Source organism: Lepidochelys olivacea, assembly GCF_965140295.1.
Source record: "Lepidochelys olivacea isolate rLepOli2 genome assembly, chromosome: 2".
Lineage (NCBI taxonomy): Eukaryota > Metazoa > Chordata > Testudines > Cheloniidae > Lepidochelys > Lepidochelys olivacea.
Window position 1 is genome coordinate 267,560,492 of NC_140412.1, and position 24,219 is coordinate 267,584,710.

General features: G+C 41.2%; 1 protein-coding gene across 2 annotated transcripts in view; it reads right to left on the reverse strand.

Moving 5' to 3' along the window:
- The window catches only part of SMARCC1 (SWI/SNF related BAF chromatin remodeling complex subunit C1), a 176,831-nt gene that overhangs the window by 57,513 nt on the left and 95,099 nt on the right, over positions 1–24,219 (reverse strand). For both annotated transcript variants that reach the window (XM_084618951.1, XM_084618950.1), the window contains 2 exons: positions 17,727–17,985; positions 16,680–16,841 (listed from right to left, as the gene is read on the reverse strand). In XM_084618951.1, the coding sequence (XP_084475077.1) occupies positions 16,680–16,841; positions 17,727–17,985 (421 nt within the window). The remainder of the gene's footprint in view (positions 1–16,679; positions 16,842–17,726; positions 17,986–24,219) is intronic.

Consider the following 24,219-nt stretch of genomic DNA (forward strand, 5'->3'; position numbering starts at 1 on the left):
AGGTCTCTGAATGCCAAACCCTGGACCATGTTTAACACTGTTTAATGCCGGACAGTGACTGGGTTGTTAATAACTTTGGCCCATTTGTTCCACCTAAATAAATAAAACAGTTCTTTAGAAAGATTCAAGAAAGCTTCATAACACTGGACACATGGGAGGTTTGGCAGCACAATACATTATGCTATAGCCGTAATTTAAAACTCAGGTTTAAACATTGCTTCACCTTTGCAGGTTTGGCCAGCTGGGGTACGTGAGGCCAACAATATTAAAATAGCTATGCATAAGGATAAGATTATGTCACAAAGGCACGGATTCTGTGACTTTCAGAGACGTCAGACATTTTCTGCTCCAGCCCCAGAGCAGTGGTGCCAGAGCTGTCAGCGGCTGCAGGGGGCCCCTGGAGCAGTGGGGGGACCCCCAGAGCTCTGAGCCCCTGAGGCTGCGGTGAGGGGTCTCTGGAACTGCCACAGAGGCAGGTGCTGGACACCCCAACCCCCAACAGCATGGCTCAGGCTCTCTTTCCCCACTTGGGCTTCAGTCAGACCTCCTGCCCCCATTATTTTTAGTTTAGTAGAAGTCACGGATAGGTCATGGGCTTCTGTTAATTTTTGTTTATTGCCCGTGACCTGTCCTTGACTTTTACTAAACATAACCATGACAAAATTTTAATTTAGCTATGAAGATACATAGTTTGCCCATGCATACAAAACTCGAACCACTGCACACCTGTAAAAGGCCAAGGATACACTGCAATTCTATAACATGTTCAATCCATGTTATATTATAGTCAACCAACAGAATTTTAACAACATGCTCTGCCAATGTAATCTATTTGTCTGTGTAGATGGTCCATAGCTCAGGCATGCAAGACCAGCCTCACCTAAGAACATCTTGTATTACAAGAGTGGTCATCACTGCTCAACATAAATTTCCTGAATTGCTTTATGAACTCTACGCACACAAATGTCAGCATGCATGGAAAGTCAGTAGGAGACTTTATTTCCAATTTGCAGGTGATCAAAACACTATCAGAGTCTGATTTTATCATGTTATTCAAATCTGACAGTAGAAGACTCATTTATGCGCTGTACAAATATTCTCACACAAAGTTCTAGCAACTCTACAAACAGTGTTAAAGCATCAGACATTCACAAGAAAGCCTCTCATTATTTCCCTGCCCTAGCATTTGCAGGTCTTTTCACTCCCCATAACCACAGTTTCTTTGCCTAACCTTCATGACCAGGGACCCTAGTTTTCAGTGATTAAAAAAAAGCGCAAAATTCTCTGATAAACCCCCCCACAAAAATCCATGTTTTCCCATGATTCAAATGAAATGCTGAACTTTAGTTTCCCTAGCCACAATATATAGGAGTATCAGTTGAACGCAATGATTTACCAATATATTTACAATTTTTAAGCTTACAGCCCAAGCCTCGCTGCCCAGGACTGACAGCTGGAGCCCCATCCAGTCTCCTGATTATCTGATCTGGCCCTGGTCCCAATTAGATTGGATAACTGGGGTTCCACTGTATATGTTTTTATTTTTTCACAAAATGTAAAAACTAAAGATTTTCTATAGAAACGCAAATTCACGTTTTTCTGTGGCAAATGGATTTCTAGGACCATTGTTCATGACTAACTGGCCCCTTCATGTCTCCCATCTCCAGATCTTGTTCCTCAAAGCATTTATTTCAAAAGGGCTACAAGACCTAGGCATACCCTCAAAGAAGTGCTAAAACAGACAATAGAATTTTGATGATTTCAGGAATTTATGTATGACTTATGAGTTCTGGCTGATCTTATGAAATTGCTCATTGAAATGCCTCAAGGTTAGTGGAGTCAGCCACGTTGTCAGGGGTGTGTCACCCATTCCCCAGACCAAGGGCAATGGAGGGTGGTCAAACCTTGATGTCCCCCATTCAAGTGAGAGCACTTCAGTACCAATGAGATGGCTGAAGACAGGGGAAACTAGGCTGACCAAATGTTTCTGCAGGACAGATTTAAAGCAGTAGAATTTTCACAGAAGCACAACAAAGAATAAACAGGTGTTACCGTTGCGTTTTAAAAGCCACAGAACCTGACAGACTTAAGGAAAAATCATGGAGACATGAGGAAGCTTGGGTAGGGAAGATGAACAGAGGGGCATGTTTTTGTAGCAAAGGGGTCTTGTTTTATTGTGGAACCACCCCAGGAAGAAGGAAACAGACTGCACTAGAGAGAAACTCCATGATTTGGAGGAGAAGACACGTGCAGGAGGTAGGATTCTGCACTCCTTAGAGGACTCTGACCTAAACCCAAAGAATGCTCAAGAGTGGTGAGAAACTGAGGCAGGGAAATGCGGGTATGTGGTTTTTGTTTTGTCAAAGTCTATATATTTCTTGTGCTAACAAAAGTGAAGGGCGACTTTTTTTTTTTTTAAACCCATACAGAGCTTGTGTGTCATTCGCTTTCACTCTCACATGCCCCTAAGAGATCTGTAAAACTTGAGTGCCCACAAGGCAGGAACTCTGGGAAAGGACTTAAGCAACTGGGGAATCTAGGAAATCAGCACTAGCCCTGGGGGCCTAGGACATTGGCCATAGGGTCCCACTTCTGTGAAGGGGTAACAGTCAGAGATCCTGTGCCCAGGAAATGTGCCAGAGAGGCCAAGGGAAGCTTAAGCGCACACTGATCTAGGATGGGTCCCAAACATAGTAGCTTGGGGAGCCTCTAATTAGGGCTGCATGACAATAACATTTAAAAAAAAAAATGAAAAGATGTCTGAGTTTAATAAGAGTTCACTGTTCAAATCACTTGGTTTTTGTTGTAGTTGACGACTTGCTGTCTGGTTAGACTGTAAGCTCTTCGGGCCAGAGACCTTCCCTCTCTATATGTATGCGAAGCACCTTTTACACTGTGGGTGCTATATATCAACAAAAATAGCTTAGCTGTCTCATCAAAAACTCAACCAGGTTCTGTTTAGTTAGAAACTTGCTGCTTAAATAATTATTGCCCAGTTACCTTACTATCCCATCCAACCATGAGATCTACAAAGAGCGTCATGTTGCACAATAATCTAATCAACAGTATGCAGGGGACAACAACATAGAGAAAAGTTGAAATGTTGAGGGAAAAAAAAGTCAGTAAAATTGTTACCAGTGTTAGATGCATGGATATCTCTAAAAAGTATAAGGAGTACTTGTGGCACCTTAGAGACTAACCAATTTATCTGAGCATGAGCTTTCGTGAGCTACAGCTCACTTCATCGGATGCTCATGCTCAAATAAATTGGTTAGTCTCTAAGGTGCCACAAGTACTCCTTTTCTTTTTGCGAATACAGACCAACACGGCTGTTACTCTGAAATCTAAAAAGTATGAATGTTTTAACAGCAATTAGTCTCATTTCAAGCTACTTAAACCTTCATACACTTGTCCTTAGGATAGGTTTCTTGATGCCACCCCCCAGTTCATTTAATTAAGCTATTCTTTTAATGAATGTTTATGCAAAGTTTCCGCTAAAAAAGATTGGGCTCTTTGGGATAGGAAAAGTACACATACAGAGCCAGAATATTACAAAGCTTTATTTGGACTTCATCATGGACTTTAATTGTCACTGATGTTTTGCACATATTTATTTAGAAGGTTCAGAAATACCTAAAAATACTGCAAATACACAGAGAGGAGAGGGGAATGTCAGCATGTAACAAGAGGAACAGCATACCCCTCAAGACTGAATCCCATAAGGTATCTGAAAACCTCCAGAGCGGAGTCTCCAGCACCATACATACGTACCCAAAGGCTCTATAAGGCATTAAAGAGAAATTCTTGGAGTTAGATCACAGGCTTTGACCCATGGTGCCACACCTTTACATAGAAAGGTGTTGGGCACTGCAGGCTGATCTCAAGCATGCAGGAATAATTAACATCACTCAACCCAGCTACATAAATCTCAATATAAGGTATTCGTTGATGCAAAATGTTTTGATTAAAAAAAAATTCCCACTCTAATGATAGTACAAGTCTGTTCTAAAACAGAGCTGGTGAAGACAGCTTGGTCTCTAACATGCAGCAATAATTTCAGTGATGTTGTGTCACAAATTAATTCTTCACATATTAGAAAAAAACTATGATGTAAGAAGAACTAGAAATAAGAGACAAAACATTTCATCATTTTTCAATTGATCTTATCTGGGACAGATAATTCTGCCCTTCTGAAGTACCTGCCTTTGTCCACCGAGAGGGGATTACAGACCGGTCAATATGCCCTCTTAAAAGGAGAGAATCTGTTCAGGAAGGGTTATTATTTGGTAGCCTAGCAATGACATAAGGAAGAGACAGATTAGATAGTCTCAGAGACTCTTGTCCACAGCCTAAGAGCAGAATTCCAGACTGTGCTTAAAAGTGTGACTCTTTTTGGTAAAAGGAGTGGAAGTGATAGGAAGTTTCAGTCTCTCCGTTGAAACATAATAAGAGCCAAAGAATAGGGAATTGAGAGTGGTGTGTTTAATGGGAAGTAAAGCTAATAACCTCAAACCAGAAAATTCTACAGAAACAATATATAAAATTCTGTTTAAGTGCAGCTTAGCTAGAGCTTAAAACTCCCAAGTATCTTTCAGTACAGAGGAACTGAAGGAATTCATGTGCAAAAGCAGCAAAACAGGATGCTACATTATGTATAAAACAAAAAACGACTGATTAGAAAATGGGATGGCGGAGAACAGTGAAGCAATTCTGAAGTTTTGATTCCTGTAGATCTCCCAGTCAGAATGACCAATCTCGCTTTGCTCAGCAGTATGAAATTTCACAGGTTGACAAAAGTACTCCCTGCTATTTATACAGTCTGAATTGCATGTGATAATAAAAGGTTATAATTAAAATAATCATGTGGGCTCTTGCTGGTAGCCACCATAACATTGAAAAGTAATATACACCATGTACACAGGTTTTCTTTCTTTACACACAACAGTACTGCATGTTCCTCTCTTCCCTGTGTAAAATTAACTTTCCATCTTGCTTTAATGCTGACTTGGCAACCAACAAACATTAAATATGTAATTGTTTCAAAATAACAAAATTCTTAGGATGACGCTTTTCAGAAAAATGGTGGTCACCACTTGGGTAACAGATACATTGTAGTCCAATAAACCAGAGAAATTAGAGAGTGATGATGCTCATTAATCCCTATTCACCCTTAGGGGGCTACTTCAGCATTGCTTCCTACAGCATATTCTCCAGTCCTTTGCCCTTTCTAATTTTACCCATCAAGCACACTATTATAAACATACTTTGCATTTCTATAGCACCTGCTATTAAAGGGTCTATTAGGTCTTTACAAACATTAAACAAGCTTCCCCAGGTATTTGTGTAGTACGAATTACCTCCGATTTACAAATGGGAAAACTAAGGGCGGGTTTACACTACAGCCTAAGTCAATATAATTGCGCTGCTCTGGGGTCTGAAAAAGCCCCCTCTCCCCAAGTGACACAAGTTTCGCGTCTCCACACGGGGCTATGTCAGCAGGAGACGCTCTCCCACTAACATAGCTTCCGCTTCTCCGAGGTAGAGTAATTAGGCCGACGGGAGGTATAGCTGTGCCGATGCAGATTTGTAGTGGGGACTTGCCCGAAGACACACAAGTTAAGTTAGTTGCCCAATGTCTGTAAGCTAAAGAGTCCTGAGTCCCAGTATCACACTCTTACTAATACACAGTACTCCACCCCATTCTGTTAAGCAGTTTTCTATCAAGTTACAGTGTAAGTGTAAGATGCAGTCAATGAACAGAAAATCTACCATGCAAGCAACGTGACTGAACTTTACTTTGCTACTGAGCATTTAGATTTGTTCTGGTTCTTCTCTAACTCCCCTGCACAAAAATCCAGAGCTCTTTGGTTTGATTTTGCAAACTCCTTGCAGTTACTCTATTGTGCTTGTGGAGTTCACATCCGCAACCAATACTTCATTGTGCTCTTGCAGCAAGTACTATATACACCCTTTTGAGCTGGTGTAGCCCATCAGATCTGCAGGAGAAAGGCTCCCCCCAGCATAGCATGCCAACTGTGCAGTGGCATAAAAATTCACTCATAAAACACATTTATTCTTTTAAAAAGAATATTTCTGAGTTGCAAATAGCCTATGGAAAAGTTTTCTACATTTAAATCTATGCATTTATTAGTTATAATGTTGTATTGAGGCAACATCACAGTTCTCATGTTGTTTACTTTTTAAATGGTAACTCATGTATTTGCTGCAAAGTAAAGGACTAGTTCTCAGTGTGACTAGACTGCCAGAAATACCTTACATTTTAAGATTCAGCAACAAAAAAAGTGCACAAATTCATCTTACACTTTCCCCACTATAAGTTTTGTTTTTCCCCACCCTCCCTTGCATTACAAAACTAAAAGAATTTTCCTGAAACTTCCAAAAATATATTCCCCTCTGTGATGAGACTAAACATGGATACGTTCGGTTACTAAGAAAATATCTTAAGTTTCATTATAAACTGCATTTTCACACGTTTATAATTCCTGATGTAACCTAGGTTGTCTGGTAGTGACTGCAATAATAAATTTTTGTTTTAATAAAAAATAAAGAAGTCAATATGACAAGTTGAGCCAGGTAGTAGTTGATGGTTTTTGAAAATTATCTTATCGCATTCGCTGCAGAGCCATTATTTGCAGTGACAGTGTTGTGACTGCAGGCCTCCAGCTGGCATGAACCATTTATATTTTTTGCTTATACTGATGGGTGCATGCAGGAATACTAAATGAATGAAATGAAAAAGGAAACTGAAAAAGTTTCTGCTATGAGTGTCAGGGCAAACTGAATTTAATTTATCTGAGTTCATGCAGGTTTCTATCTCTACGTTTTAAGCCATTTTAACTAAGGTAGTAGTGGGAATTTTAAAATGAAGTTAATGCAATAAGGAGACTGGACTCCTGTAAAAAATATAAATATGACATCCAAACGTGAAAGGTATGTGTGACAAAGTGGGACTGTTCTTAATGTTTTCTCTGAATAGTGTGGGGGTGCCTCAGTTTCCCCTATGCAGTTCTTAAGTATCTAGGTGGTGGGATAAGGGTGTATGATCATTGCAGAGCCCTAGAGGGCAGGTGTGTGCAGGGGTCCGGACACAGAGAATGGCCGACACCCTATTTCTTGGCAACCGATGGCCTGGCCCTTCCCCCCTGCAAGATGAGAGCTAAAGGGTTGGAGAACAAAGGAATCAGGTGACCTCCTGGCCTGGGAAAGGGACAAAGCCCAGAGGAGGAGGGGCTGGAGAGAGTTTCAGTTTGGGCTGGCTGGGGAAGAGGAGTGAAGTACAGGTGTGGTTGTCTGGCTCTCTGTCCCCCAGAATGGACTCAGCTGAGGGGTCCTGTTCTCTGTACCTACAAGCTCTGTTTTAGACCATGTTCCTGTCATCTAATAAACCTCTGTTTTACTGGCTGACTAAGAATCACAGAATATCAGGGTTAGACGTCTGACTGCGGAATTGGGGTGCAGGACCCTTTGGCTTCTCCAGGACCCAGCGTGGGCGGATTCACTGTGGGAAGTGCACGGAGGGGCAGAGGATGCTGAATGCTCCGAGGTCAGACCCAGGAAGGTGCAAGCTGTGTGAGCTGTTTGCCCTGAAGACAGTCTGCTCAGAGAGAGGAAACTTCACCAGAGTCTTGACTGGCTTTGTAGGGAGCAGTTCCAGAGCATTGCCCGGGGACTCCGTGACAGTATGTGGACCTGAAAACCTCATATTTTGATACTCTGGATACAAATTATAAAATAAAGGATGCCTGTATTCCAGGAAGATACAGACATGGCCTTTATTGATTTTGCTGCAAACCAGAAGCAAAAATCTGACCAGGTTAATGAAGAATATACAAAACTGACAATTTAGATGGGAATTAGCCCTCTGGAGCATGGGTGTCCACAACACAAACTGATAGTGAAAACCTTCCTTTCCTTCTACAGGGAGTGCTTGGTAGTCCCTCTTACAGGGCCACAAGGGTCTCCACTGTCACAATCCTCTTTAGCAGGTCCTGCATCACAGCAATCATCTTTTGTGAGGAGAAAAACTATATGGCTCTCCCTTCAGAATCAGTAAATTATGGTTCTTAAGCAGCAAAAGGTAGATGGCTACCAAGCAATGCAAGGCATCATCCTAAGGAGGAGCCCAGCACTTCCAGCCGAAAAGCACACCTCACCCACACCCCAGGAATCAGACGTTCCTAGTCTTAAAGGTAAAACACAACCCTCAAGAACAGGGAGCTCTGCCTAGTTAGGTATCAACACCTATTGGTTAGTGATGAGGAACCTATGACTGGCTTCTCAGGAAGCCCCATTTAACCCTACAACTAGAGAAGGGAAACAGACTTCAAGTCAACAGGGAAATTAAAAGTGTCTGACCTTTGTTTAATTTCTCTAATCAGATTGTCTGCAAGCTACATGAGACAGCAGATAAATAAACTCCCCACTCTTATCAGTAGAACAATAAAGCAGAATGCATCAATACAAAGTTATCTTTAAAATGTGTTTAAACTTAGTAATCCACAGGTTGGCCCCCTTTGTTTTCACAGATAGGACCCATTTACACAGTTCATTATAACACACTCTAATATGAATACTAAATTGATTCTGGATAAACAAGGTATCAGCAATGAAAAGGCAGATGTGGTTGGACTGATTAGCGGGCTCAAATGTATGGCAATCCTGCTACTAACTAGCACCGTTTTTTCCTCCACGCTCGGTGAAAGGTAGGAACGCACAACAGTTAGCGCTTCCCATACTTGTACTCTGTGACACTTCTACATGCTCAACATGACAAACGGCACTCTTTCCCCAGAGGAGAGTGGGTAGTTCACTGAAAGCTTGTGCAGCAGTTGTGAACACTGCACGAGTCAGTTATAAGAAAGGATAGATAGTTATCACTAAGGCTGCAAGTGTCACGGAGGTCATGGATTCCGTGACTTTCCATGACCACTGCAGTCAGTGGCTGGTGAGGGCCAGCAGCAGTAGTTTGGGTGTGTGGGAGAGGGCTCAGGGCTAGGGGACAGGGGTTTGGAGGGTGCGGGGGGGGCACACTTACCTGGGGTGGGGGGCCCGCCTGAAGCTCCTAGGTGAGGGGTCTCCGCGCCACATGCTGCCCACACCCGCAGCTCCCATTAGCTGCAGTAGCCAATGGGAGCTACGGCAGCCGGAGCTTGTGGCTGGAGCAGCAGACGAGCCCCTGCCCTGGCCCCCTGCTCCACTGCCTAGGAGCTGCAGAGATGCGGAGCTGGGTAGGAAGCCCCTGCCAGCCCCACCAACCCTACCTCCCCCAGAACCTGGGTCACCTCCCCCAGCACCAGTGGTGGCCCCCACTCCTACCCAAGTTTTAGTCAGGGTGGGTATTTTTAGTAAAAGTCATGGACAGGTCACGGGCCCATGAATTTCTGTTTACACTGAATGCATCCAATGAAGTGAGCTGTAGCTCATGAAAGCTTATGCTCAAATAGATTTGTTAGTCTAAGGTGCCACAAATCCTCCTTTTCTGTTTACTGCTCGTGACCTGACCATGACTTTTACTAAAAATACGCATGACTAAAACGTAGCCTTAGTTATCACCAGTCCTCAAAAGGCACTATATTAGCTGAGAGAGGTCCTGGCAAGGACTTGAATAAGTAAAATATTCCAAGACTGTTCATTTTAGCAATGTCTGCATTTAGTCAAATCACACACTGAGATGAAAGGGAAATCACTGCCTGCCAAAAATACAGGAGGTAAAATAAATGACCACACTTATCTATGTTTAATCTGCCTGTGAAACTTTCAAGGGCACAGACACAATAGGAACTGCGGCGAAATCATTCATAAAAACAAGGGTGGTGAAGTTTAACACACCCTCTCTCTCTTTTGCCTCTCTACTCCAGGTGTTCACCACTGGCTTCCATCTTTGCCAGTCTCTTAGTTTCCTCCCATATCATTTTGAGAACTTTCAGTTCTGTTTCTATTGTGCATTTCCTTGGTCTACCTTGTTGCATCTTGAACTGTGGGTTCCAGTCCAATGCCTGTCTTATGTTATTTGGGTCTTTCCTTCATGTATGTCCAAGCCATTTCTATTTTTGTTCTGTAATTTGTGATTTTTTTTTCTGGTCGTCTAATATTGAAGAATTGTCTAAAAACTGTTTATGGAAGCCTGGAGTGTAGGTAGTAAGGTCTTAATAAGAGAGGGTTACTCACCTTGTGCACTAACTGAGGTTCTTCAACATGTGTTTCCCCATGGGTGCTCCACAGTAGTTCCTCCTGTGCTGTATCTACAGTGGAGCACCTGTGGAGACATCACTCGAAGAAGAAGAGAGGGTTACTCAACTGGTGTGGTAACTGAGTTTTTCTGAGATGTCCCCCCCATGGGAGTCCACTGTAGGTAAAGCAGAGAAGGAACTACAGTGGAGCACCCACGGGGACATCACTCGAAGAAGTCATCTCCAAGTTTCAGTGCCACAGAGTAAGACTAATGTTACAATAGCGTTCAAGACTAAGTTTAGTTTGGAGGACAAGATTTCTGTTTCTTCAGCTTTAGAGTTACAAAAGGCATGGCTGGCTTTCACTGTTCTGGCTTTAATGTTTTCACTGGTTCCATCTGTGGTACTTATAGTGTTGTCAAGACATGTGAAACATCAGACCTCTTCTACATCAGTCCCAGGGACTGTGTCTTGACATGGCTGAAAGGCTTGAGTCGGCCCATAATCCTGAGAGCTATCTTGATGGGAGCATAACTCCTGATAGGGCCACTCATGCCAGACAGGTCGATGAATAGGACCAGACTAAAGGGAGTCCATTGGCCTTCCTGGTAGAGGGTTAGGAGTGGGCTCACAACCTGCTCCTGTTTTTTTTTTTTTTTAAAAGTCTTTATGGAAACCTACACTATTGTTCAATAAACTCAATCCAACTTGACTCAACAGACCCAGAAGAGAGATTATGAAAAGTGGCCAAACCCACAAGGAAGCTACTCCACTGATGAAGTTCAATACCAATTCATTTGTAATTGTAACAACCACAGTAAGTCAGACTAGAATTTCCTGAATACTTTTTTTTGGGGGGTGGGGTTGGGGTGTGGGAGTTACAGACATGATAAAACTCAGAACTGTGCGCTTCTGTGGTCAGAGCAAAGGCTCCTGGGTCTTAGTCCTGACTGTGTTTAATCTTGGGGAGGTGAGTCTCTTACCTGCAAAACACAGATAATGCCATACACTTGGCTTGACATATGGCTAGGAGACTTCATCACATCCAGGCAGACAGCTACCTGGCCTCTGTTATACATACCTTTGTCACCTCCCTGTCTGGACAGCAGCAATGCAATATACTTGGGCAACAAACCTTCAGCTCTTAGTTAACCCCAACTAATACAAAATGCTGAAGTGCATCTCCTCAGCAACACAAGCTAACAAGAGCACATCAGACCTGTCCTCTGCTCTCTAAATTGGCTTCCCTTAGAATATCATATTAAGTTAGGGACTTGGTTGTTATCCTCAAGGCACTCAATGGCCTGGGCATAGCAGAAAGATCACCCAACCCTCTCAGAGGACAACAAGATAGACAATTCCACTCCACAGGCACAATGGAACTTTTTACAACAAGGGCAAAGATTGTGCAGAAGACAGAGCTTTCCCAGGGCTGGTCTGAAACCGCAGAACAAGGTCCAACAGGAACTAAGGGCCATCACAAATCTCAGCACCTACCACTCCAAGTGCAAGCTGAACTTTTTCGACCTGCCTTCTCTAACACACACAGCACTAAAAACACACAAAAACCCCCACCACAACCATACCAAAGCAACACACTGTAGTGCACACAAAATTTTCCTGTGTGAAGTGGAAAAGTGAAAGAACAAACCACTGCTGGAAGGGACTTAGATAGAACAGTAATGAGGGAAGGATCAGAATCTGTATAAAACAGAACAAAACAGAATGGAGATTTGCTTAATCTTTGGTGTAGTGCTTTGAGATCCTTAAATGGAAGCCATTACAGAAGGACAAAGTACTATAACTCCTCCCAGGAAACTCAACATTCACCATCATCATTCAAACTGAAATCTCCAATTAAAGTTACTGTGCACTTTATTAATTAAAACATTTGTGAAGTTTAATATAAATGGGCAAAGGCTGTACCCGGCTGCAAGGTATGTAAACATCACTGTGGAGTAATATATAGGGCTGTGCCCAGTCAACTGGTTAGTGATCAAATCTAGTAGTTCTTTACCTTCTTGGATTCATGACCTCAACTTTCTTGGATTCCACCAAAATAAGTCTTTATAAAAAATCTTTTGCAGACAAAAATTGATTGTGGTGTTTGGGTCATCTGAAGATACAGTAGGAGGTTTTGAGGGCTAGATGAGGTGCTCTCTGCTAGAAGTGGGGCACATGTTGAGCAGGAGGGCTTGACACAAGAATGCTGGGGGTTGCTGGTGCTGGGTGCTGCTCTTTTCTCCCTCCTCCCCACACTCAACTAACACTCAGATATGATGTCTCACTGCTCCAAAAACCTGAAACTCAGAGGTGTGTGGGCAGGGACTGACAGGGAGGAGAAAGTATAGGGCTGTTACTGGATATGGGGACAGGAATGTTTGGAGCAGAGCAAGAGAGGCCCTGAGGAATATATGCAAAGGTTAACTTTTGTACTGCTTACAAGATAGCACAAACATATGAGTGTTGGTTTGGGAAACTGCTTTTGTCTGGACATCTTGCATCTGTCCAGAGTGGAGCTGGCTGTACCTTTAAGATTCTAGCATTCAAGTGGCTCTTTGTACAAGCAATTAGAACTTAATCCTGCCCACGGTGCATCTGGGCAACATCAATGTGCATCTTGCAAAGTATGTGTGCAAACAAAACTGGTTTAAAAACCATGAAATTCAGGAAGACAAGGCTGATTATTAAGGGCTTGATTCTGCTCGTAAAGGTAACAGTGAACAAAAATCCCTAAGATGAGGGCTCCCAGTGCATTCGGAAGAGGAATTCTGGATGTCCTTGACTCACGGCATCTATCATGTTAACCATTTAATCTGATCCATGTAAACTCTATAATTGTCTACAATGGCTCTACATATCGATGTAAAGGAATCTGGTTGTCAGCTTTGAATACAGCAAACCACAAAGATTATTACAGGTCAGAATTCTAGACTAACAGCAGCTCTCTCAGTCTATTCCAATCACATTTCCCACATGACACTGAAATATATCAATATGAAAAACACAATTTTCAAAAGACTAGTGGAGCTATAATTAGACTACATCAATTAATGAACCTAAATTACAGTGTATTCCTAAATAGATAATTTAGTTTTCAAGTGTGCCATATTTAGGTGTAATACTTCAGTTCTAGTCATGCAAGGACAGCTAGCTTTTTCAGTAGGCGTATGCCATGCAGATGTACTTTAGCTTATTAAAAACACCACTGCAAGTGCAACCTTGGTAGATTCTTCCTCTGTGTCCTCCATTGCAAAGCTGTTTTGAGGTGGAAGGCCATGCAGATTGTCGAGTGACCCAGTTAACTCTTGTTGTGAAGCTCCCCCAGGGAGAACCGTCTGCTGTTGTCCTAATTTATTCCATTAATCACAGCCCAATACAAATCGCATTAACTATAACAGGCCAGTATTAGTTATAGAACCCAGTCTACAAGAATCATATTATGGTTGTCTGTTTTCCACATCCCCTTATTAAATGGCAAAGGCCACAAAACCTGTATTTGCAACTAGTGGGTATCCTTTTGAGAAAAGGGCAACTGACAGGCCAGCATCACATACTAATGATGTACGACCAAGGAATTGCATGACTCAGGCCCCAGAGAAGTCCATTCCTGTAGTCTCAAATCCTGCTGGGCAAGACTTACTAGCAAATTGTAACACTCCAGATAAAATAGGTTTAAGTCCAGTGATTATTTTAATATAACCACCAATTTAACCTCGATCCAAGCTAGAAAATACCTAGATTTGTTTTACCTGAGACTCAGATAAGAAAAATAAAACTATTCCCCCTTTAATGGATTTAGAGGGCTATAACTCCTCCTGTCAATTCCACATGACAAAACAATGCGACACAGAGAGGGAGAAGGAGATATTCCAGATGCCATGATGTTTATTTTTCAGCATGTATTTGTCACGTCATTTCAGAGTTCTATGCTCCTCCAAGTCAGCTCTGCCCTGCTCCACCATGTGGAACTGACAAGAGGTGACAGAGCACTATGGAATAGCTTGCTAATTTCAGTTTGATTATTATTTAAAAAAAAAAAAAAAGTCTAACAAGTCTAATGTGAAATTTAGGGGGTATTCTGCAGTATTTTTAGCTTAAACTAAACACTGTCCAATTTAAATCTACATACTTTTTAAAAATAAGCAACGTACATGGTACACATATACCTACTTCAGCTACGGAATGAGACTTAGAGAGGTAGGTGTTGAGTGTGTTATTGTGCCCCCAGTTCCTATGAACCCACCTCAAAAAACCACCACACAATTCTGTACTCTCTTCTCAGGTCTGGAGTAACGGGGGATATGGCAGGTAAGGCCTGAGGTGTTCTGGCAGAGCTCGAGACAAAGCTTGCACACTACCCAGATTACACTATGCTTTATCTGGTACAAGACATGCTTCATTAGCACAAACCCTAAATTCACTCACAAATTATTTGTGGTAGGATGAACAAGACACTAGCCAACCAATGCTGAACAGAGATTTTGAGATATTAAAAATTTACTGACAAACATTAACAGTGCTGCCAGATCTTTACTGAGTGTTTAAAGATGAAAATCTTTTTGCATTTTAGTAGGTATATAGCAGAGTCCCTGTGGGCACACTGCAGTAAAGCAAATGGAAGAAATAAGAGCAGCTATGCTGCAGGGCTTAAGGAACTAAATCAAAAACTAAGTTATACAATTTACATTCTCTATTTAAGAATGGGATTTAAATAGAAGTTAGTTTTTAGTGGAAAGGGGATTCAAACAGGGATTTTCCATGTATTCTAGGACGTTGAAACAGCCCCATAGCTTCTACACATTTGGGCTATAGACGACAATTTGTGTAGCATGAATAATCATAGCCTAAAATATTAGCCTTATATGCCAGAGTATCTACTGAAGTAACTCAATAAGCAAGAGCATTCGCCGCACATTAGAAACTCAGCTCAACTGTGACAGTTACAACTACATTAGAGTTTTCAAAAAACTAAGAATGGCCCAAACTATGCAACACGAAAGCACCACTAGCCAATACACATTGTCCATGTGCAGTTCAGGTCTAATGAAACAATGTTTTCTCATCATTACTGTTGTCCAACACCGTACCCAGAACACAATCAGGCAGGAAGTCATGAAAACAGAGTGGAGATGAAGAAAAAACATTATGTAATTATTCTTTTTTTTTTTTTCCAGCAGGAGTATTCTGTACTTACATTTTGATAAAACCATACAATCTAGTTGGTTTTATCCTAACTTCCATAGAGATGGAAGGCATTATGTCTCATCTGGTCTGAACCAACCTTACTACCAGTGGGGTTAATGCAGAATTGTTCCCTCTGGAATATTTAATTGTTTTGCTTAGTCGGCTTTTATCTCTCCCAAGTGATGGGGTTTTCACTTTGAGTTTTCTAAATAGGAACATAAGAAGTGCCATTCTGGATCTGAACCAAAGCCCATCTTGTCCAGTATCAAAAGCTTCAGAGGTAGGTGCGAGAACTCTGCAGTAGGCAGATGTGGGATAATCTGCCCCCCAGACTAGGTTTCATCCCAACTACTGATAGACATTGGCTTAAGCCCTGAAACGTGCAATTTAATATTCCTTCCTAAATGGTTATAATTTATTATGACAACTCTGGATAGTCTAATTACCTATATAATCCCTTCTGAACCTTGCTAAGCTCTTGGACTCAACAACTTCCTGTGGCAATGAGTTACAGTCTCACTATGTGTTGTGTGAAAAGGAATTTCTTTATTGGTTCTCAATTTCCCATCTTTTAATTTCACTCAGAGTCCTCTTGTTCTTGTGTTATGAGAATGGGAGAACAGAAGCTTCCAATCTATCTTTTGTAAACCATCCATTACTTTATACACTTATCCGGTCTCCTTTTATTTTTTACAATTGTGTATATCAGTTACTGTGTCAATAAGAGTATTGTTCGGTCTAACACACACCTAACAACAACTACCAAAGAGTCATGTCAACTACCTGTTACTTACACTTTTATATAAATGTTTAAGATTTTTCCATCAGGAATAACTGAAAACTTTCTATATTGAAATGTTAGCAATAGAAATAAATGGGCAACATTTACAATGTAGTCCAAGTTCCCTGCAGGAAAGCTGTATATTATAAAAAGGTTTATATTCAAAAGACCCTAAATGCTATTAAACACTAACTTCTAAATTTTGCTAAAGACAAATGTGTCCTACCTTTAGCTTCAACATTTCTGGAATTGTTAACACAAAACTGATTTATGATAAGCTATATGCAAGACTTATTGCTGACAATTTGTTCTATATTTGTCTAGGTCTCTTTCTGACCTAAAAGGGACAGAAGAAGTGAGGGTGGGGCCAAAGAAGAGAGAGATAGTATACTAAAGACCAAAAGATTCAGGTTTTTACTATATTCTATATAGAAAATATATATGCCTGTTTCTCTCTGATAAAAAGTACTAAAGATAAACCTGATTTGCAAAAATTTCTGCATTCAAGACTTATGACCTACCAAGCTTCTCTGGCTCATCTGGACCTGTTCCAGCAATGCAGCTGCTCTCTAGTCCATATGTTGGATCCACCTTCCCAGAGGTTCTTGCTGCCTCCTGCACTTTCTTGACATGGGCTTCAACTAGTTCCAGTGGTACCTCTTCTCGGACCCGAGAAAATTCCTCTGTTAAAGAATTAAAGAGAAAATATTATGGTGTCTGCACGTCACATGTCAAAAATAATCAGTTTTCACAGACCCACATATAAATAAATACAATGACAAAGTGAATTTTCAATATGTTCTGAAGTTCTGCCTCACTTATAACATAAGGAAGCTCATTTACTCCCTTAAATGTGGTAGTTAGCAGTACTTAAGAGTTAACAGTTAAGGTACAGTTAATTGGGGATTGGTCCTGCTTTGAGCAGGGGGTTGGACTAGATGACCTCCTGAGGTCCCTTCCAACCCTGATATTCTATGATTCTGTGATTCTATGAACATTTCTTCCAAACTATACAAATACAAACTAGCACATTTATTCTATCTACAGAAAATAAGATAACCGGTTACTGAGCATGCAGGAACTATTCTATCCAATCACGATTGCGTAACAACCAGGAAAGCAACAAGTTGAAATTAATAGAACCAATATTGACATATTTTTTGTTCAAGATTCCAAATAAGAGATTTAAACACTGTAGCAGTATTTGTTAATGTAATGTACACTTAAACAAAATGATGATAAAAAGTAATAATGGGCACTTATACAGTGCTTTACAAACCAATTAATAGTTCAGAGTCATAGAAGTGTAGGACTGGAGAGGACCTCAATACGTCATCTAGTCTAGCATTAGTAAAATGCAAAACAGACAATAACCATACTGGTAACTCCTCCCTGAGTAATTTTATAGATATTTGCTTCTGTTTTCAACTTATGTTAGCTGCATTCTGAAGGAACACCAAAGATAGCAGCTGATCTTTCTAAAGCTCAAGAGGAAGCCAGCAACCAAGCACAAAGTTACACCATGTTAGACAAAATCATAAGGAAAGAGAGCCATGGTAACCCCATACCTAAAGCAGCTTTAGCTGCAGCTGATGCCACCCGAGGATCCACCACAGATGCCAAAAAAGCAACAGTGCTCATCACTGGGTTTCCAGACTGGCTGAAAGGTACAGGTTGGTAAGCCAATGGGCCTAAGGATGCATCAGAGTTCTCCAGATAAGGGTCCTCTATGGGAAGTCTCAGAAAGTGGAGAATGCATTCATCCTGGGTGCGACTCCCAACATGCTCAGAGACTTTATTCCAGTCATCTTTGTACATCTCCAGAGCCTGCAACAGAGGAAGAGTAAGAATTGTTTTGCAAATAATGCTACGTATACACAAGTTTTTTTGTTCTCACCGCCATTCAGTCTGGTGACAAACAGAACAGTGAATAAAGAAAGGGGAACTATGTGAAAGGGAGTATATAAACATTGATTTTTCATAAAAACTTGTTTAGACAGTGGAAGGCCTCTCACTTAAACACTAAGTTGAATTTGTGGGCTATGAGAACCGGTAAACAGTATAATACTCGTCATTTATTCTGTGCTCCAAACACACAAGTATGATTCTCTGTTTGCTAATTACCATCCCAAAAACTTGGAAGACTTTAAAAAACAATTGTTTAATTTGTGAGTCAACATAACCTATTATGAGACTATTTACACACCAACATTTACAACAGATTACAGCGAAGGGGAGTGAAAGAAATGGAAGTTATTGTTAATATTTCTGAAGAATCCTATCTCACATTAAAGGGACATCATAAACTTGAAACCTTGTTAATTAAAACAAAATTAAATAGTTTCATGTACTCCTACCAATTTTTGTTTTGACAAGTCTTATTTTCTTAACTTTAAAAGTGTTTCCCTTTCCTTGTTGCTGTGTGAAAGACTAACACAAACAGGGGAAACTGATCGACTATATCGGGGAATAGAGAGTGTTGCTTACACCAAACATATTCGTTTCATGGCTCCCTTTTCCCTCCATGAGGTTTCTCCTCATGTTCTCTCTCGTCATATACTAAAATTATAAGCCGTTTGGGGTAGGGTCTATCTTATTTCATGTGTGTGCAGTGCCAGCACAATGGGGCCTGGCTACTACTAATTGGTGCTACTACAATGTAAACAATTGACTGTACACAAAGTGCTGTCAGCTGCACAAAGCAAAACATGAAAATATGAGGAAATGTTTTTTTGCCCCATAATCTTAGTTACAATCTACTAAAAAAGGTAGGTAAAAGTTTTCAAACAGGAGTTTGATTTTTAAATTGATAGCATCCTTGTAAGTTTTCAGAGTAACAAACCACTGTAAATGCAAATAATTTTGGCAGCATAGAGAAGGATACCAGTGATACAACCATGAAATGAGCAATACAGAGAAGTCTAATTTTTCTACAGAAGCATTCTTGATCACTGGCAACTAGACAGAATCCATGAGTTGTAAGGTGAGGATCTTGGTGTAGCAGAAGCAACAGACTGTCAATGTGGCTATATTTACAGGTTTCAGAGTAACAGCCGTGTTAGTCTATATTCGCAAAAAGAAAAGGAGTACTTGTGGCACCTTAGTCTCTAAGGTGCCACAAGTACTCCTTTTCTTTTTGCTATATTTACAGAGCACCATCTATTAGACTATAAATGGTAAGGAAAATCCCGTGGTCAGGAGGGAAGTATTAGACTGTAGTGCAGAGAGATTATTAGATCCCTTAACTAACCTTTCATAAAAGCAGAGGTATTTGAACCACATTAAATAAGACTACTTTGTGGACAAGATCTCCTGCATCTGAAGTGATTTATCGGAATCCCAAGTGATGGGGACTAGACACTGGACCACTGACAAACCAACTTTCCCAGATCTTGGTCCAGTTATACAACAGCAAGTCCTTGAAGAAGTGGAGGAAATTCAAATGATGACATGCGATTCGGATTCCCGCCAGTTGGGGATAGCCAAAAAGGCAAAAAGTTCCTCGGGCAAAATGAAATTGCCTTCCTTTACAGAAAAGTCAGCTATCTACCTTAAAACATTCTGTGATCTGATCAGTACCTAAGATGTTGATCACTGTCACCAAATTTAGAGAAGCCGGGGAACAGCCCTCTCCCAACTACACCTGCCTTTGCCAATATCCAACACTCTTCCCAATTTGGTGTTTAACCCATAAGAATGGCCACACTGGGTCAGACCAAAGGTCCAACCCCAGGATATGGTATAAAAACAGTACTTGCTGCTCGGATGGAAAATTTCCTCCTGGCCACCACATGCACAAAAACAAAATCCATACTAAGATTCCTGGGTCATCTCTCATCAGCTTTCAACACAGCTGATTATGAGATGCTGCTGGACCACCTTAACTTTGCAGTGGTGAGCGCTAATGTTATGAGTTTGTACAGATCCTTCCTCTGAGTGATCTCACTGATCCCTCACTTTCATATCTAGAACCCTTAACTGTGGAATACTACAAGACTGTCCTCTATTCCATTACATTGAATGCATATTTAAAATCACTAAGGAAGGCCGTGAGAAAGTACAGCCTCACTTATCAACCGCATACAGATGTCACCCAGCTCTATCTATTCTCCTCCCAGAATGTCCCAGTCCCTAAATAGTGGGTCAGCATCTGAATGAAAATCACCGGGAGAAGATAAACCTAGACATGATGGAAACAATGCTAGTGGAAGACAGAAGTATTCTGAAGATCCAATCAAATTTGTCACCAATCTGAAATGAGGGATCTGTCTTTCATTCATCAAAATAGTTTGCAGCCTATGGATCCTCCTAATTCTTTCTTTCACTGCTACTAGATTCACAAATAGTGGTATCTACCATAGAATCATAGGATATTAGGGTTGGAAGAGACCTCAGAAGGTCATCTAGTCCAATCCCCTGCTCAAAGCAGGACCAACACCAAATAAATCATCCCAGCCAAGGCTTTGTCAAGCTTGGCCTTAAAAACCTCTAAGGATGGAGATTCCACTACCTCGCTAGGTAACCCATTCCAGTGCTTCACCACCCTCCTAGTGAAATAGTGTTTCCTAATATCCAACCTAGACCTCCCCCACTGCAACCTGAGACCATTGCTTCTTGTTCTGTCATCTTCCACCACTGAGAACAGCGAAGCTCCATCCTCTTTGGAACCCCCCTTCAGGTAGTTAAAGGCTGCTATCAAATCCCGCCTCACTCTTCTCTTCTGCAGACTAAATAACCCCAGTTCCCTCAGCCTCTCCTTGTAAGTCATGTGCCCCAGCCCCCTGATCGTTGCCCTCCACTGGACTCTCCAATTTGTCCACATCTTCTGTAGTGGGGGGACCAAAACTGGCACAATACTCCAGGTGTGGTCTCACCAGTGTCAAACAGAGGTGAATAATCACTTCCCTCAATCTGCTAGCAATGCTCCTACTAATACAGCCCAATATGCCATTGGCTTATTGGCTTTCTTGGCAACGAGAGCAAACTGCTGACTTATATCCAGCTTCTCGTCCACTGTAATCCCCAGGTCCTTTTCTGCTGCTTAGCCAGTCAGTTCCCAGCCTGTAACGGTGCATGGGATTCTTCTTTCCCAAGTGCAGGACTCTGCACTTGTCCTTGTTGAACCTCATCAGATTTCTTTTGGCCCCATCCTCCAATTTGTCTAGGTCACTCTGGACCCTATCCCTACCCTCCAACGTATCTACCTCTCCCCACAGCTTAGTGTCATCTGTGAATTTGCTGAGGGTGCAATTCATCCCATCATACAGATCACTGATAAAGATGTTGAACAAAACCAGTTCCAGGACCAGATCATCTTCTTCCATCTATAACAGGCCACAAGTCAACAATTTACCCAAATGGGTATCAATTTAGGCACAAAGAAAAGAAGTACTTGTGGCACCTTAGAGACTAACCAACTAAATAAACAAACTGGTTAGTCTCTAAGGTGCCACAAGTACTCCTTTCCTTTTTGCGAATACAGACTAACACGGCTGCTACTCTGAAACCTGTCATTAATTTAGGCACAGTATTCCAATCCTTTTGTAACCTTCACGATGGACTACTGAAATATACTGTACCTGGAAACAACTAGTGCCTTGAAAAAGCTTCAACTAGTTCTAAATGCAGTAACCTGTTTTCCAAACAGGTAGATGTGAGCCCTTCACCTGATCCTGTGGATATTGCACTCCTCAAGAACTTATCACAAGTTCTTATTTAAGGTTCTTGTTAGAGCCCTCAAACTGGGCTCAGACTACCTCAGCAGTGACCACTCTCTCTACATCCATGACTTCCCATAACAGCTGCATTACTCAAAAGACTGGATGTACCCATTACAAAGTTGAAAGTCTAGAGCAGGAGAAATCAGCAGCCTAGTGGCTTTTAAACTGCCTTCCACAAGACATTCAAACTACCAGAAATTTCCTCACCTTCATGACAGATTTTCTGGTTTACATCCCCCCCGGATACAAGATTTACACAACATTTCCGCACATGTATGGAAAAGGAGAGACCCAAAAGGTAGATCAGCTTTAAATAGACTACTTGACTTACCGATTTCCACAAGGTACTTCGATAGCATGGGGATGGGTGCGTCAAATATTTAAATAGAATATTCTCTTGTGAGAGCTTCAAGACACCCAAGTGCAAAAAGTAAAGAGATACTGGAAGTGTTAACAGAGGTGTCAAGGACTAAATGGACCAGAGACTGACCTATCACTTTCACCCTCTGAGACAGTTACTCCAATTTAGGACTAAGGGGACGGAAGCTTGTACAAGTGGTGAATATGCTGTAACTTGTCCTGTGAGTAAAGAGGACATCAGTCTCCAGGACTATAAATATAGCACATTTTACTAGCACTATACATATATGTTTTTAAATTCAAGAAGTCTAGAATGAATTGCTTTCCACACTGGAGTCCTGCCCTCATAAGCCTGGAAGGAAGTGTTTTTGCAGCTGCAACAGCCTCAGCTGTAATTATTTTCATCAAAGCCATGGTCATCTTCTGTCACAAGACACTTTGGGATGTCAAGAATGCTGAGAGTCAGCAAGGGAAAAAACAAGATGAGGAGCACTTTGGAAGATGTGAAAAGAGACTAGCCAGATGGATAGCTGAGCTGAAAATTGAAATGTTATAGATTCGTTGTGCATTGACCAACTTGAAGAAATACACCCACACCAGGTGGCCTTAGGTCTTGCTTTGTATGATTATTTATAAGCGGTTTAGTTTTGCCTTGTTGAAACTTTTGAAACAGTTTCTCTTGCAGTTTAAAACTAGTGTAGTTCAGTGTAGTAAAGAGACCGCCAGAATGACCTCAGTCCACTGCTGAACCCTCCACCCAAAGTGTAGGAAGCAGGATTAGGTGGGCAAATGCCACACAAACAAAACTCCTATTTAATACTTCAGAGGAGAGCAAATGTTCTCTGTCACTATAACTTAAGAAGCCAGAAGGGGAAGGGCAAGATGAATTATGGAAATGTCCAAGACCATAAACTAGGCAATCAGTACCGAAAGCTAAGGTTCTTTTTAAAGAAACCATGGAAAGGAAAAATACATCCAGGAAATCAGAGATTCTGTTTGGTCATCTGGTCCATACTACAGACACCAATGCAGGGTTGTTCTTTATGGTATTGTTCTCCTGTGCTTTGTCCTGTCCAATTTTAAATGTCTCAAGCAATGGGACTTCTATTACTTTCCTTGGAAAACATTTCCACAGTTTAGAAGATCTCAGCATCAAGCAGAATTGCCTTATATTCAGGCTATAGATTTCTTTCCCTAATTTCATCTAATTACTGCTGGCCATACCCCCCCTTTATCACATTAGAAAGCTAGACTGGCTGTATTTTTGCATAATACGATTCAGTAATTTCTACTTCATTGCTTATTATCTTTCTAAAAGGTTTCAGAGGAGCAGCCGTGTTAGTCTGTATCCGCAAAAAGAAAAGGAGTACTAGTGGCACCTTAGAGACTAACATTTATTTGAGCATAAGCTTTCGTGAGCGACAGCTCACTTCACCGGATTGAATGCATCCGATGAAGTGAGCTGTAGCTCATGAAAGCTTATGCTCAAATACATTTGTTAGTCTCTAAGGTGCCACAAGTATTCCTTTTCTTATTATTTTTCTGCTAAACTAATGTTTAACTTCCCACAACACTTGCCCTTATTATGAACTGCTGAAAATGCTCCTGCAGCAATGTAAGGCATACAGTGCTACACTGAGGTACAAGTGAAAAAATGGCAAATGAGGATGCTAGGAGAGAAGCAGATTTTTCTCCCTCCAGTCATTCAGTCTATAGATAGTAGGGCAATAATTATCTTGGATAAGACTACTTCTTTGGAACTTTACTGCACATATTTGCCCAAAGCTACCCTGAGGATTTAATTGGATGGAGTTGGCTTGTTATAGCAGGATCACTTAAGCTTGAAATGATATCCTCTCTTTAATGTTTTATTTATAGGCTAAAAACCAAAAAGACTGAACAAATAGCATGGGCTCAGGACTCATTCCTTGTTTCATAAGCATTTGCTGAATTTGGGAGTGATGTTTATTTGGATGATTCC